This window comes from Chinchilla lanigera, unplaced genomic scaffold, assembly GCF_000276665.1.
Source record: "Chinchilla lanigera isolate Chin_1 unplaced genomic scaffold, ChiLan1.0 scaffold00082, whole genome shotgun sequence".
Taxonomy (NCBI): domain Eukaryota; kingdom Metazoa; phylum Chordata; class Mammalia; order Rodentia; family Chinchillidae; genus Chinchilla; species Chinchilla lanigera.
In genome coordinates, this window is record NW_004955483.1 from 8,317,985 (window position 1) to 8,334,066 (window position 16,082).

The window sequence follows — 16,082 nt, forward strand, 5'->3', positions numbered from 1 at the left end:
TTCTTCCAGTCTGTTCCATTGATCCTCAGGCCTGTTTTTTAGCCAGTACCAGGTGGATTTTATGACAGTAGCTTTATAGTATAATTTTAGGTCAGGTGTGGGTTGTTTTTAATTACAGTGTTTTTCAGTTAAATGTTTAGAAAAGTTTTTCACTTCCCTTAATTCTAGATAGATTGTCTTTGACTCCTAAATTCATAAAAAGGAATCAAGAGAGGAGGAGATGTTTGGGGAATGTTCAAAGCAATAAGAGTGGTTGCAATATTGATTTAATCGGGTTTCACTGGATACAATTAAGGTGCCTACTGGTGAAGGTTGTATAAGATCTTGGGACTCTTACCCAAGTAAAGGTTGATGGGTTGGGAAATAATGAGGGATTCACACCTACATAAATGTTGAGAAGCAGAGAATGAAGTGTATTTTAAAAGCTGGGAGAGGGCCGGAGATATAGCTCAGTGGCACAAGCGCCTGCCTGGCAAGCGCAAGGTTCTGAGTTCGATTCCCGGTAGCAAAAAAAAAAAAAAGCTGGGAGAATCAGAGGAAGCTACAGATGTAGTTTATTCTCTTTATATACTTAGGAAGTAGTATGGATGAAGCAAAGTATAATAATGTGAAGAATTAAATCATAATAGTAAATTAAAGTTTCATTTAACAATAGAAGTGCAATGACTGCATAGCTGTTTACTGGCCTTTTTTCTTCTGCCTTGGAAAGTATGTTCTAGGGAATAGAGAATCTATTTGGTTCACTGAAATCTCTCTCATGTCTAGAATGATGATGTCATGTGGTAGGTACTTACCAGATATCACTTGCACTGAGTGTGTGAATTTACTGAAGTGATAAGCACGTATGTGAGTGCCACGTGGGCAGGATATGTAGTAAGTTTGGTGATTGGCTAGTGGGGGGTAAGACCCCAGTGATACTGAGTGTCCTGAAGAGATTTTCTTTGAAAAGAAAGAGACAGGATTTCAAGTGAGTTTGAATAGGCAGAGAGAAGGTAGGAGGGCTGTTTATTTATTGCTAGTAGGCACTCTAGCACCGAGCTACGCCACTAGCAGTAGCAGAGCATCTTGAATGGGCTGGTTCACTTAAACAGCAAGCAATGGGAAGAAGTCCGATGGATTGGGGAGGTCGCAGGAGAAGTGTTTGGTTTAGTCTAGGAGGTGCTTTCTAGAGAAATGAGAATGAAATCTAAAGTGTTAGCTAGGGCATGTGGGACATGTGTGATAGTCTTGGGTGTCTGCAGTTTTATCTCCTAGGACTGGAGAAGTCCCTGCTAGCCTTTGAGCCAAGGAGTGGCCTGAGGTGGGCAGGAGTTGAAGACTGTCTTGTAGTAGAAGGGCCTGAAAAAAGACACAGCTAGACAGACACTTAGGAGCTGTTTTAAAGGAAGAGTTAAGAAGGCTTTGGATACTGTGAGAAAAGAGAAGGGCTGAGCTTGCAGAAGGGCCAAGCCAGGGCAAGTGGCGGAGTGGTAATATCTTTGTGGTAAACCATGGTCTTGGCGTGTGCATCTTCACAGTGCACTTGCTCCTGAGCATCTCTGAGGTGGTGAGAGGAGCAGGGATGTGGATGTTCTGCGCTCACCTCACCTATGAAGTAGGGACAGAGCCAAATCAAGGGTAGGAAAGAGAAACTGTACATGCAACGCACAGGCCAGTCAGCAGCCTGGGTTATCATTAAACCCAGACACAAAAACAAGATCCGCAAATACTCTTTTCTCTCACACAGTGGGAATTTTAAATTTCCTCTTGGGCCAGGCTCTTGGCCAGGAACTCACTGCTGTGGTGAGCAAAAACTGACAGCCCAGGGGAAGCCCAAGCAGCACTTAGAGCCCCGTCATGTAATTCTACAAATCAGTGAAAGCTATTACTGTGACAGTCCTGGGGAAGCAAAAGACAAGGGGCCAGAAGGGCGTGGAATAGGATTGTGATCAGGTCCAGGTGTCACACTTCTTTTTGCATGAGTGGTATTGTATAGAGTTGGAGGAAAAGCATTCCCACTGCTCCAAGCGCCCCGGTGGGACTTTGACCACCTGAAGAAATCGTGTCAGCCACTGGCTTCCAACTTTAGGTTTCTCACCTGCCAGCAGCACCCCCCAGTCCTGCAGTACCAAAAGTCCTAATCATCATTTCTTTTCCTAAAGGTGTTTTTATCTTTTTGTTTGAAGCCTCATATAAAAATCTGGAATTTTTTTAGTTGTACAATTTATAATTTGATTTTGGTGCTGGGTATTGAACCCAGGGCTTCACTCCCACATGCTAAGCCCAGGCTCTGCCCCTGGGCTGTATCTCCAACCCTACAAGCTGGTTCTTATTGAAGCCACTCTGTACTTTCCTCCCCAGCTGTGGATCCCAGCATGATAACCCTGTGAGGGCAGGAGGGCAGGATCAGAGACGACTGGCAAACGAGGTTGAAAAATATTACCTGAAAGGTGTTTTCTGCCATTTTCCAATAAGACTGCTCACAGAGAGACAGGGTTGCCATTTTCTTTCACTTGTGCGCATTTTCTTTTCTGTGACACCACAGGGATGAACTCTTCCGGCAAAGCCTGGCAAAGCTACGGGAACAGCTAGTTAAAGCAAATACCCTGGTGCGGGAGGCGAACTTCTTAGCTGAGGAGATGAGCAAACTCACTGATTACCAAGTGACTCTTCAAATCCCTGCAGCCAACCTCAGTGCCAATAGAAAGGTGAGATGGTCCTTAGGACACAAGAGTGAGGCATACAATAGGGAATGTTGTAAACCAGACTCCTTGGAGGGTAGAAATATACATGGGTAAGAATCCTATTTAAAGCTGGGCATGGTGTCACAAGCTTATAATCCCAGCACTCGGGAGGCTGAGGCAAGAGGATTGCTGTGAGTTTGAGGCCAACCTGAGCTACAAAGTAGTTCAAGGCCAGCCTGAACTGTATAGTGAAACCCTGTCTCAAAAAGGTTAAAAAAAAAAAACAACAACAACCAAAAAAGAATCCTATTTTTTAACATTCCTGAAATGATTAAAAATAATAATAATAAACAACAAACCTTTTGATGGCTAAAGGATTTGGTGATTTAATTTTTTTTATTTTTTTTTAAAACAACAAAACTAGCAGGATGTATAAGTTGCTTTTCTGTATATATTAATGTCCCCTTCTGAAATGGGGAATGGGTGCATATTTTGTTAGAGGTTTGTTTTGTGGGGTTGTTTTGTTTTGTTTTGCATTTAGTACTGGGGATAGAACCCAAAACCTTTCCACTGAGCTACATCTCTAGTTCATCTTAGTTTTTACTTTGAGGCACAGTCTTACTAGTTGCCCAGGTTGGGCCCAAACTTATGATCCTCTTGCCTCAGCCTCCTGAGTAGCTGGGATTATAGGCATGTGCCACCATACTCAGCTTATTGTGTCTTTTTTAAGAGTAATTCTCCCAGAAAGCAAAATGTCTCTGATACCTGTCTTTATGTACATAGAGCTCTTTGCAACCATTTGGAAGTTTCCTCTTGTTTCAACTTGGAGAACTTTTCTGTTAGCAAGACACTTGGAAGAAAATTGTTTCTCATCCCTTTATTTTTCTTTTTAGCAAACAAACTAGAAAGTGAATCAGAGTATTTTATCAGTCTGGCTTGGTTTTAGTTTTTCGACCTTGTAATTCCCCTTTGAGAAGTTTACTCCAAGTACATAGGCACAGAAATGTACATAAAGATTTATGTCCTTTATGTACAATGGAACTTCTCATAATAGCCTTTACAATAGCAAAATTTTGAAACAGCTATTATGTTGAGCAATAGAGTAGTCAGATCCATGTGTTAAATCCATATGATGAATTCCTATGTTACCATTAAAAATCGTATAAGAATATCTAATGACAAGAAAACAATCAGAACATAAAAATGAAGAGATGATTAGGATATGAAATGATATTTTTGTTAAGTCTTGGTTGTGATAAAAATTAAAAGTATGGCCAGGCATGGTGGCACACACCTGTAATCCTAGCACTCAGGAGGCTGAGGCAGGAGGATCGCCAGAAGTTTGAGACCAGGTTGGGCTACATAGTGAGTTCAGCCCCAGCATGAACTATATAGTGAGACCCTGCCCCCCCCCAAAAAAAGTGTGTGCAAAAATATACATACAAGGTAGAAAATAAACCAGAATATGCTGTGTGTATGTGTAGCAACCAGAAATAAAAGTTATGATGCCCATGTCATTCGGTTTTCTTTGTTATGCAGAGAGGCTTAATAGTGAGCGAGCCAGCTATTCAAGTGAGGAGGAAAGGAAAGAGCACCCAAGTCTGGAACATTGAGAAGCTGGAGAATAAATTAATTGATATGAGAGACCTTTATCAAGAATGGAAGGAAAAAATTCCTGAGGTGAGACAAAGGAGACATGGTTATACCAAAAGAATGCAAAAACGCAAAGAGACAAAACACAATCAAGGAGACGTGGTTATACCAAAAGAATGCAAGTGACTTAAGCTTTAGAACACACGCGCGTGCACTCACACAAGCACCAGTGAAAGTAAGATGATCTTGAAGGTGTGCTGCTTTGGCTCTGTAGTGTACCATGTGCTTTGCACAGATGGGAGCAGGATGGAGAGAGCACACAGCAGATTCTTCCTTGGCTTTATTTTCACTACCGTTCAAGTGAAATGAAGTGGAACGAAGTAATTTTACACGCTGTTTTGTCAGCGTCTTGAAAAATAGGTTTGGCTGGAGCCAGTACGGATTTTGTGTTCACTAGCATATGTTCATGCTACCCAGTTATGATGATGGCTGGGTAGATTTCACAAGGTAATTTTAGGTGCATGATCAATTTTTTGGACATTAGTAATAGCGAAGAAGTCCTGGCAAAGAAGCTGAGGTGAGGCACAGAGGATGCTGATGGCTGTGACGGGGCAGGGAGGCGGGCTGTAAGAAGCACACCTCCACATGGCTGTCGCTTTGTTTCCTAAAAAAGCCCTCTCCTGTGCTCATTGACCTGATTCTACTTGTACTTCTTATTTATTTCCTGTGACTACTTCCTTGAAATTTTTAGAAAATATTATGGTCTAAGTTGATGTTACTTACTCACCCACCGGCTCCCCCTGCCCTTCAGGCAAAGAGACTATATGGGAAACGCGGGGACCCTTTTTATGAAGCGCAAGAGAATCACAATCTGATCGGTGTGGCCAATGTGTTCTTGGAATGCCTCTTCTGTGACGTGAAGCTGCAGTACGCAGTCCCCATCATCAGCCAGCAGGGGGAGGTAAGGACAGGCCAGCCTCAGAAAGCGTGAAGGTTTGAATTTTTTAATTCTGTCTTAAGATAGAGCAAAGAGCTAGGGTGGTCAGTGATCTGCATTCTACCTTATGAATAACTGGCATTAGAAACAGTCAGAGTTCAGTCATAGTCTTAAAAGATAATTGTAACACATTTTTATATTTGTTGTTTACAAGTTTTTTCTTTGTTTCATCAAATTGGAGTCTTCTGAAAACCAAATTCAGCTCTGTGAGCTACATTAATTTCTCTTTTTACAGATAATCTTGTACTTTGATAATATACTCCAGTTCATTCCTGGGCCTTCAATGGTCTTTACAAGATATAACTTGGGAGGATTATTTCCAGATCTAAAGTATTCAAGGAAATAAGCTTATATAACTCATTGTTATCACCCTTCTAAGCTCTCATATAAGTATGTTGACCTTACATAGGAAAATGGTGAAGTTCAAACTTTTTCTTCCTTTTTGAGATAGGGTCTCACTATGTAGTTCAGGCTGGCCTCAAACTCACAATAATCCTCCTGCCTTGCCCTCCCAAGTGCTGGGATAACAGGTGTGTGCCACCATGCCTGGCAAAATTCAAACTTTAAAAAAAAATTCGTAAGAATTTTTTCACACGACTTCATTTTTGTTTAATATCCTTTCTTTCTATCTTATCTTGTATAACGCACAAGCTTGAACTACCAGGTTACTTCTTGTGATTCTTAGAGCAGAGTAGGAATAAGAAGACACTGTTCTCCCCAAAGTGAAACTGGAAAATAGGCCGAGTTCCCAGCTGTGCAGGATAAATCCAAAGTCCATTGACATTGTGATTACTTGCCTGCAAACGCTCTGTTCTAGACCAGTGGCCAGCACTGCTTTCTCCCATGTTAAGAAAGTGTATGAGTCCTATGACAAAGGAGTTGAATGGCTGAAAACCTTGCTCAGGAATCTTAAACTGGGCTCTGAGGTAGGCTTTGGGTATTACATGAATCTCCCTGAAATTATATGGAAAATATATTTGATTCTCAAAAATATTGAAGAAAGCTTATGAACCACTCCCTTCTAGCTGGGTTACCTTATTTCTTCCCCTACACTCATAACTTCCTTATTTGTCTCACTTGTCAAATACCATCAACTAATCTCTCTCAGATTGTTGGTACCAGTGGCAATTGCTGTGTACTAGCTACCTTCAGAAATAACCTCCACTACTTTGGATGATAGCAGCACTACTAGAACATGTGTCACCTTCACAGTCACTCTCACGACAACTTTGAACTGAGATAGGAATGAGAACTTGGCCAGTTTAAATGCTCTGAGAATGAATATATGTATGTGTGTGTGTGTGTGTATATATATATATATATAAAATATTTCAGGATAATCCTTGTGCTACAATTCAGCTTTGTGCAAGCAGCTGTAGGAGAAGGTACTGTTGAACTGGCCTCTATCCAAAACTGCCATGATAGTGAGGAAATTTAAAGCCTTTTAACAAAAAAGAGCTTTAAAAGAACTGTTTCTTCAGATCTGTGTGGCTTTGTTCGCACTGTACTTCCTGGACTACATCTGGTAGTCTTTGCCCTCCTCCCAGGATGTGTTTGAGCAACTAGTGTACGTGTTTCTGCTATTTGACTTCTTTATTTTTCCCTACTTGACCACAAGTTCCCTGATAGCATTGCCTGTGTCTTTATCTTGGTGTCTCATAAAACCGCATGATAGATGAAGTAAATAAGGTAATGGAGTGTGTGGTCAGATGAGCACATGTATGACTATGTAAACAGACATGGAAAATAGAAGCGTATCACAGCTCCCTGGTCTGTCCTCAAGTGGGGGGATGAGATCAAGGACAGAGCCTCGGCAAGAGGCAAGTTTTAGGCAGAGATGGTGACAGGCTAGGGCTGGGCTCTGGAAGCCGCTGGTTTCCCAGACCTAGAGATGATAGCAGTAGCCGTGAAGCACTCCCTGGGCAGCTGTAGAGTGCGCACGTGTCTCAGCTCAGCTGCTATGGAATGCCTTTTAACTCCAAGGTGCTCCGGTTCCTTGACCCAGGTTGCAGGCCGTCTCCATGTGGAAGTGATGCGCGTGACTGGAGCCATCCCAGAGCGTGTGGTGGAGGACGACTCCTCAGAGAACTCCAGTGAAAGCGGGAGCCTGGAGGTTGTGGACAGCAGTGGCGAGATCATTCACCGAGTCAAAAAGCTGACCTGCCGGGTGAGAGGACAGAGGAGGCTGCTCCTGTCAGCGACCTTCTTCATGCAAACCGATTCTGTTAGAACAATTATGGGCATTTTTCCATCCAGCATAGTAAACATTGAATTGCCTGACAATAGACAGAACTGTGAATAGTACTTTTTCTGACAGTTGTATAAAATTTGAAAAGTGCATATATATTCCTTTCTCGGTACCCAAGGGGCATTGGTTCTAGGATGCCCCACAGACCCTGAATCCACAGATGCTTATGTCCCTTATATAAAATGGTGCAGTATTTGCACAGAACCTACACACATCCTACCACATACCTTAGCTTCTAGGTGACTTACAATACCCAAGGCTATGAGATGGTTGTTATTTATTTTATATCATTTAGGGAAGAATTACAAGAGAAAAATCTGTATGTGTTCAACACCAGCACATCCCCCAAATATGTTTCATCTGCTTTGGTTAAGTGTGCCAAAGCAGAACCCACTAATACAGCAGGCTGACTATGTATTTGGCATGAAAGAGTGTGTGTTTCTTAGTGAATTATGATTTTATAGTAAAGTTTACGTGCATATCAGAAACTTAATCATTAGGAACATTTCATAGGGAAAATATGTGTGTGTGTGTTGCCAAGTTTATATACTACAGTTGGAGAACAGTTGTACAGATTTTGTTATGGATAGAGCCCTTAATGACATGATGTCGAATACTTTCAGATGTCACCTGGATGATTGATTTACTTTATCATCTACTCTTAAATTGTGAGAACTGTAATAAAAGAGTATGTAGTTTAACATCCCCTCTATGGGAGTTATATTTGTATTTTTTTAATCTCTGCAGGTAAAAATCAAAGAGGCAACTGGGCTGCCCTTAAGCCTGTCAAACTTTGTCTTCTGTCAGTACACATTCTGGGACCAGTGTGAGTCCACTGTGGCAGCCCCTGTGGTGGACCCGGAGGTTCCATCCCCGCAGACAAAGGACGCCCAGTACACGGTGACCTTTGCTCACTGTAAGGTACAGATGCCGTTGCAAAGCGAGCTCCACGGGTTGGGGATGTTGGTGCAGTTTAAAGATGTACTTGTAACTTAGAAGTTAGATGTAATGTCCTATTAGACTTAACTTCAAAAAATACTTCTTTAGAAGTCCAATATGCTTACAAATATTTAAAATCTGACTGATCTCAATATGCAATCTTATTACCTAGAGGTACAACTACCACCAACAGTTTGCTACATATTTTAATATTTTCTATACTGTACAACTTGCTTATGTGTGTGACAAATATATAATACACATCAATGGGCAGAGATCTCCACGTTTACATCTAGGACACATAACTTTTAAAAATGTTTTACAAAGGTGGGGTCATATTGTGCATATTGTAGAATTTGGGGTATCTGAAGATCTAGGTTGTTACAGATATTTCCCATTCTTTTGAATATTGCATGACAGTCTAAGCTTAGTATTAAAGATAATATAAGATAGAAGAGATGAATTTGTGGTTGGGCCTACCTTGAGACACTATCTACCTTTCCTGGCTTTCACAAAGGACTGCAGTAAAGTCATTTCTGGAAGGCCAGTTCTATCATTCCTATAATTTTGTTTTCCCTGGAAAATCCTTAATAGATACTCAAGACCATTTCTTTTGTAAATTGTGCCTATTTCTGGCTATACAATTAGAAAACAAATAGTGATACCTCAGTTGTCAAACGGCTCCAAGCTGAAACTTACCTCTACTCAGACAGCAAAGTTTGAAAAATCTGATTGATGTTCATAACGTTGCTTGATAGTCGAGCTGAAAATCCAACTTGAAAAAACCTGTCCAGGCCAAGAGTGAGTCATGCGCTACCTCTCACCATGGACACACAGAGGCGGCACTTCGATCTAAGCGCACTTTCTCCCAAACAACTTATAGTGCTTGTATTAGTCATTAAAACATTCGTCACTGTGGGGGCTTTTGTGCTATATTTGCATAAAATTTCATAACCATGGCTCTGAAGAAAGTGATGCCAGCAATAAAGCTAAGAGGAAAGCTGTAAGAATCACAATAGACTTAAAGAAAAAAATCGTCGTGAAATTTGTTAAAGTCCTGGAAAAGTGAATTTATAAGTGTAATTTTTGGGCCTCACAACCAATTATTTGGTTTTCCATTATTTCTTATTGGAAAAATATATTCAGTTCTCAAACATTTTGGTATTCGAACATGAATTTGGAAAGAATTGACTTCTACAGCCAAGATATCACCGTATATCACCAACTCTAAAATCTCACATCACTGTTAAATTTTTCTTTTTCTAAAAACAAATAGCCTATATTTCTTCACCAGAATTCACCAAGCCTGTTTCTCAAGATCTTTATTAATCAGTTTTTGTTATTCTCCAAATACCTTTTATCTTTCTTTGGATCCACACAGTTTCTTATTTAGAAGGATGGCATCTAACTTTTAAGTATTTCCAGGTTAACAACTCATTTAACATACACTAGCCCAGAGCCTTCGGTTCACTGTGATTCTAAAGGTTTCCATGTCTAAAATATATAGATTGAATTAACTTAATCATTAAGTTTGTTTTCCTTTTAAAATTCTGGGTGTGTCTCCAAATAAAACAAGAATGTGCATAGCGTAAGTTTAAGTGAATATATCCCAGCTGTCTCCAGAAGTGGGAGTCACAGAGTGGCCCCACCTGCAAATCTGCTCTTGCAGCCGCACTGAGAAGGTACCGGAAAGGAAGTCAGCCTGGCTCCTTGCTCCCACACGGCTCCGGGTGATCTGCTGCACCTCACTCAGTTCAGTGTTCCTTTCCACATAGGCGTCTGTTTGCGTTTCAGAATGAGGAACTGAGGTGGGAGAACTTAAGAGCAAGAGCATAGGTCATGAAGATAATCAGAGAAATGTCCTTCTGCTCTTGTCTCCCAAGCCATGACAGGAAGCAATGTGTTGAGGTAGAGTCCATGGTGGCAGAAAGGCAATAAGTAGGATTGTGGACTCAGAATGATCCTAGCGGACTGGACTCTAGATTGACCTCTGGAATCAACAACAGAGTTTGACTTTGGACAAGTGGCTCTCTTCAGCTTCCTCGTAAGAGAAAGGGATTGAATTAGATTGTCTTGCATTGTCCGCTCTGTCCCTTCTGTGGTTTTCGACAGTTTTCTATTAATCAGAAGAGATGGGTTTGAGGGTGAGATCAGGCTGATAGATGCCAGGAAACCTGTATGTAGGTGAAAGGTAAAAGGATCATTCCACAGACGCCTTATGAATAATTCTTGTTGCCCCTCCTTCCTTCCACTTCCCCCAGGACTATGTGGTAAACGTCACAGAAGAGTTCCTGGAGTTCATTTCAGATGGAGCCCTGGCAATTGAAGTGTGGGGCCACCGGTGTGCTGGGAATGGTAGCTCCATCTGGGAGGTCGATTCTCTTCAGGCCAAGACGAGGACGTTACATGACAGGTTTGTCCTTGGCTGCGAGCTTTAGATGCAGGGTCAGGACTAAGCACTTGGAAGGGATTGAGAACATGGGCTTTGGACCCTGGGACCGCTGCTGTTTCTTTGGACAAGCTGTTTAACTTCTCTGAGCCTGCTTCCTCCTTTGTAAAATAAGAATGATGGAAGGAACTACCAGGCACAAGAAATTCAGTGGGAAAGGTCAGTTATTTTAACAAATGAGAATGAAACAATTGTGTGTCTACATGGAAAAAAATAAACATTGATTTTATTTTACCCCATATGCAAGAATTAATTTGAGAAAGACCATAGCTTTAATTACAAAAACTGAAACTATAAATCTGATGGCAGAAAACAAGAGACCTTCACAATTTTGAGATGGGCACAGATTTTGAAGCCACAAAAATCACTTACTATAGAAGAAAAAACTTTCACTTGAATTTAAAAGGTAGTGCCTATCAAAAGCCATAACATAAATAAGCAAGCCGCAATCTGGGAGGAAATAGGCAATTTCTTACTGAGTTGATGATTTGCCTCTTCTGTGACTGAACAATCCCACCCCAAGGTATTTACCTGAGAGAAATTAAAACATCAGTCCACAAATAAGAGTTGTAAGAGCCGGGGATTTAGCTCAGTGGCACAGCGCCTGCCTGGCAAGCACAAGGTCTTGAGTTCGATTCCTGGTACCAAAAAAAAAAAAAGAGTTGGGTATTTATGTTCATGGCAGCTTTAGCTAGAGTATTCCAAAATTCCGAACAGTGCAAATATCCTTCAGTATGTGAGCAGATAACCAATCATGGTATTATGCATGCAACAGAATATTACTCAGCATTTAAAAAGAGAGCTGTAGATGCCATTTGGTTGAATCTTAAAAATACTGTCCTGAATGATAGAGGCCAAACACGAAAGATTTCATACTGTGTGCTTCCATTTGTATGAAGTTCTAGAACAGGCAGAGCTAATCTGTCAGGGAACCGGCTGCCACAGGGGGATGGGGATTGAATGGAAGGGGCATGGGCAAAGTTTCTGAGGCGATAGTGAGTTGGGCACACAAATATATGCATTTGTTAAGTGCTTTAAACTCCGTTCTGAAGATGTGGGCAGTGCCATTGGATCCGAGTTATACCCCAATGAGATAAATTCAAAGAGCCAATACCAGAGGGTTGTGGGAGGTTAAATGAGGAGCTAATCTGTGTGACATACCTGGCCCCGTGCCTTGCACATAGGAAGTGCTCAGTGAATGCAATTAGTACTATTACTAATCATGTCCCTGGGCAATGACACTTTGCTTGTTGGGATGTGTTCTGGCAGGTGGAATGAAGTCACGCGAAGGATAGAAATGTGGATCTCCATATTAGAACTGAACGAGTTAGGGGAATACGCTGCCGTCGAACTCCATCAGGCAAAAGATGTCAACACGGGAGGCATCTTTCAGCTCAGGCAGGTAATACTACATTTGCTTGTTTGCATTTTCTTGTTTTCACTCTAGAATATAGCTTCTGGGAATTTTCTGTTTGTATCTCCGGTCCTTAATTCCTTTTCTTCATCTATTCCCTTCTCCCATCCCACGCCATCCCTATTCCTGGCCCCCTCTGCCCCCAAATGCCCCCTCTACCTTGCAGGGTCATTCTCGTAGAGTGCAAGTCACAGTGAAACCTGTGCAGCATTCGGGGACACTGCCACTCATGGTTGAAGCCATCTTGTCCGTATCCATTGGCTGTGTAACTGCTAGGTCCACCAAACTCCAAAGAGGGCTGGACAGCTACCAGGTAAGAAAAACACATTCGAGAAATAGTCTTTAATAAAGGTTAGGGCTTAGGGGTGTAATTCAGTGGTGAAATGCCTGCCATGCATGCACGAGACCCCGGGTTCCCTCCTCAGTAGCAGGGTTGGGGTGTTGGGGGTGGGGAGACAGAGGGACAGGACTTGTCAGTGCAAAAGTAAGGAAGTTAAAAAGCGTATGGGGCTGGGGATTTAGCTCAGCGGCAAAAAGCGCCTGCCTGGCAAGCGCAAGGTCGTGAGTTCGGTTCCTGATACCGGAGAAAAACCAAAAAAAAAAAAAAAAGCGTATGAAGGGAACCTTTTGGGGACTGTAATAGAACCCCTGTCTCAACCATGTTTTCCCCTAATTCACATTTCTATCCATTGCCTTTTTTCTAGGCCTAAAATATTATGTTTGTTTAGTGTTAATTAATAATTTTATTTATAAATACACACATTAATGCATAGTAGTCATTTGCTTTAGGAAGGTTTTATTTTACATCTGGCTCAAAGCATGTCAAACATTTGACATTGTTGCCTGGCCTGACCCACTTTTATTAGTATCATAAAATCATTCTCCTTACACTGTCATAGTGAATCATTTTTCTGAAAGTTATACTATTTTTTTTTCAATTATAAAGCTGTCCTCATGGTCATTTTTTCCACTGCATCTCCCTTTCATGAATCTTACCTTCTAATTTAAATTTTTCAAGAAGTAAACCCCTAAAAATTAGTCTTTATATTACCTGTCAGACCTCTTTCTCTGTGAGAATAAACTTCAGACTTAGGAACTTGCCCCAGAATGGCCTGAAAGAACGCATGTGTGTCACTGTGTCCCCACTTGACCACACATATGCCTCAGGGACCCAGGAGAGTGGCTGGTAATCTGACTTTCTTGCTGCCTGATGTGATAGGGAGCACCCTCATCTCTAGACAGGAAGGAAGCATCCCCCCTTTGTTTCTCAGGTGTAAGCCAAGCCAATTTTGAAAATGGTTTGTCTTCTCTCTGTTTTGGCTTCGTGGCATTTGTGTAGACTTCTCTGAAGCTAAAAAATCAAAGAGTACCAACTGCAGGGCTTGGAGGAAGGTGTAGCTTTGTCACCCTGCCAGGCCAGAGTGCCAAGTCTGAACATGCTTCATTCAGAGTACGGAACAGAGGCGCAAGGAGGAGCAGCTTCCCCCTTGGACTTCTCCTCTGGCTGAGTCCCTTGCTTGACCTACAGTTTCCGGAGTGGCTCCGGGGCTTGGTATAACAAGCAAACACAAGACTTAGAGTGAGAAGGCCTGGCTCACCTTTACTAAGTGGTTGACTTGGCTGGGTAACGTAAACTTTGATCTCTTTTTCCTGTCCAAATGGTAATTCTCTGAGGTTCCTTTTTTAAATAAAAAGTTGAGGCTTAATAAATCCCTGATCTTAGTAAAACATTGAGTTTGCGCATCTCAAACTGTGACCTGACAGATGGTGGATCAACTGGCTTGAGTGTTCCTATTTTAGGAACATTATAAGGATTATTTGCATTTTTAAAAAAAAAAATAGCATTGCCTTGAGTTCAAACTAGTACTTTAGCATTCTTCTAATGCGATAGCTGAAGCCAGTACAGAGTATACTGATATCACCATTGTTACATCATAAAAACTCAAGCTGCTTTTCACTCAATGGAAGTAACCTCCTTATTGTAAAAATTAATGACATGTTAGAGAGTTTGTTCTTTTACATTAATAGTGAGCATTAGTTCAGGAGAAATTATTTCAGGATTAAGCTTGCATTTAATAAATTAGTCATAACTGAGAATGATGGTTCCTAAACTTTTTTTTAAAAAGGGGGGTTGGGGATATAGCTCAGCGGCATAAGTGCCTGCCTGGGAAGTGCAAGGTCCTGAGTTCGATTCCCAGTACCAAAAAATAAAAAATAAAAAGGGGTAAGTGTGGAAGTAATTTAACTGTATTCTTAGGGGCTGGGGATCTAGCTCAGCGGCAAAAGTGCCTTCCTGGCAAGCGCAAGGTCATGAGTTCGGTTCCCGGTACCGGAGAAAAATCAAAAAAAAAACAAAAAACAGTTAACTGTATTCTTTAAGCACATTTTTCAAAAAAGGTTAATATCTTTTCTGTTGAGATACTTAAAAAGATTGAAAAAGATGTCATAAATTTAAAAAAGGATTTCTAAAGAAAATTATCTTGAACCTCTTGTTTTCAGCAAAGTATTTTGTTGTTTTGCCTTATGTTTTTGCAGAAGTTGTTACTTTATGTAATTAACATAAACCATTGCCATGTTTTGGGACAGGTGTGATTTTCTCAGCTGATTGGTATGGTCAGCAACATACTGATAATCCATGCATTGAAAGCAGTGTACTGTGCTTTATGGCACTAGCATAGTACAGAACTTTGTAGGTGTGTAACCTTGGGTTCCGCTTGATAAGTTCACCCATGATAGCTGTAGATGCAAGGGATACTCACTGAAGTCAAATACTAAAGGCCAGGATTCCAGTCCCGATCTGCCAGTGCCTGTGTGATCCTCGGGTTAAATCAGTCCATCCTACAAAACCTGTGGCCTCCTGGCCAAATCCAAGAGAACCTCTAAAATCTCTTGTGGATTTGCTGTTTTGTGTTCCTACTGAAAATACACATCCCTTGCATGTTTGCATAATAATGCCACTGGAGCTGGCCCAATGATGTTGGTTCCTATCCCCATCTAAGAATGTTCTTGGGTTTATTTTTCCTTATTTAAAAATTCTTTAGGTCAGGTGTCAAAGCTCAGTGATATAGTTCCTGCCTGGTATGTGCAGGCCCCTGGGTTCAATCTCTAGCACTGCAAAATAAAAATAAAAAAGGAAGAAAGGTTGGCTTTATAGACAAGTGAAGAAAATCCATTAAACCTTTTTTCAGATTCAAGGAAATATTTTATTGTGCTGATGTTGTATGAGCCATTGTAATATGTGTGCTGTTTAAAGAATTATGTTCCCTGTATGCTGTTTGAGAAACGAAATGCATGTCCTTTATGTTTATTTTTTTCCTACCAGAGAGATGATGAGGATGGTGATGATATGGATAGTTATCAGGTATTGCTACTGCTGTCAATCCTGTGGCATGGGGCACAGCTATTGCTAATTGCCAACATTCGCAAAGCAGAGGCCAGGGAGGAGGAAGGAGGACCATAGAGCAAGGATATGCAGTTTCTCACTTGCTTTTGATTTGCTTTGTGTGTGATCAGGGATACAATACTATTTCTGTTGACTTCCCTGTCAGTTCAAAATCTGTAAACAGTTACTTCATTTTTGCTATGCTAGCTTGCATTACCAGCTTGTAAAGCCTTGCTGAGCAAGTCTATTATCACTGTATTAAAATGATTATCTTAAACACCTGCGCAGTTATCCATCCAGAATCTTTCTGTGGACTCTTGTTTTCCTGCGCTAAACTGCACTCTGCTTCTCACATCCAACAGACTAGCATTGTTCTAGTGGGCCATCTTACTTGAAG

General features: G+C 41.2%; 1 protein-coding gene across 3 annotated transcripts in view; it reads left to right on the top strand.

Moving 5' to 3' along the window:
• Kif13a (kinesin family member 13A) overlaps positions 1–16,082 on the top strand; it is a 175,132-nt gene that overhangs the window by 126,471 nt on the left and 32,579 nt on the right. For 2 of the 3 annotated variants that reach the window (XM_013503818.1, XM_013503819.1), the window contains exons 18-26: positions 2,525–2,687; positions 4,203–4,343; positions 5,068–5,217; positions 7,259–7,420; positions 8,249–8,422; positions 10,702–10,853; positions 12,159–12,291; positions 12,470–12,616; positions 15,626–15,664. In XM_013503818.1, coding sequence (XP_013359272.1) covers positions 2,525–2,687; positions 4,203–4,343; positions 5,068–5,217; positions 7,259–7,420; positions 8,249–8,422; positions 10,702–10,853; positions 12,159–12,291; positions 12,470–12,616; positions 15,626–15,664 — 1,261 coding nt within the window. The remainder of the gene's footprint in view (positions 1–2,524; positions 2,688–4,202; positions 4,344–5,067; positions 5,218–7,258; positions 7,421–8,248; positions 8,423–10,701; positions 10,854–12,158; positions 12,292–12,469; positions 12,617–15,625; positions 15,665–16,082) is intronic. The other variant, XM_005403395.2, reaches the window with a different exon arrangement.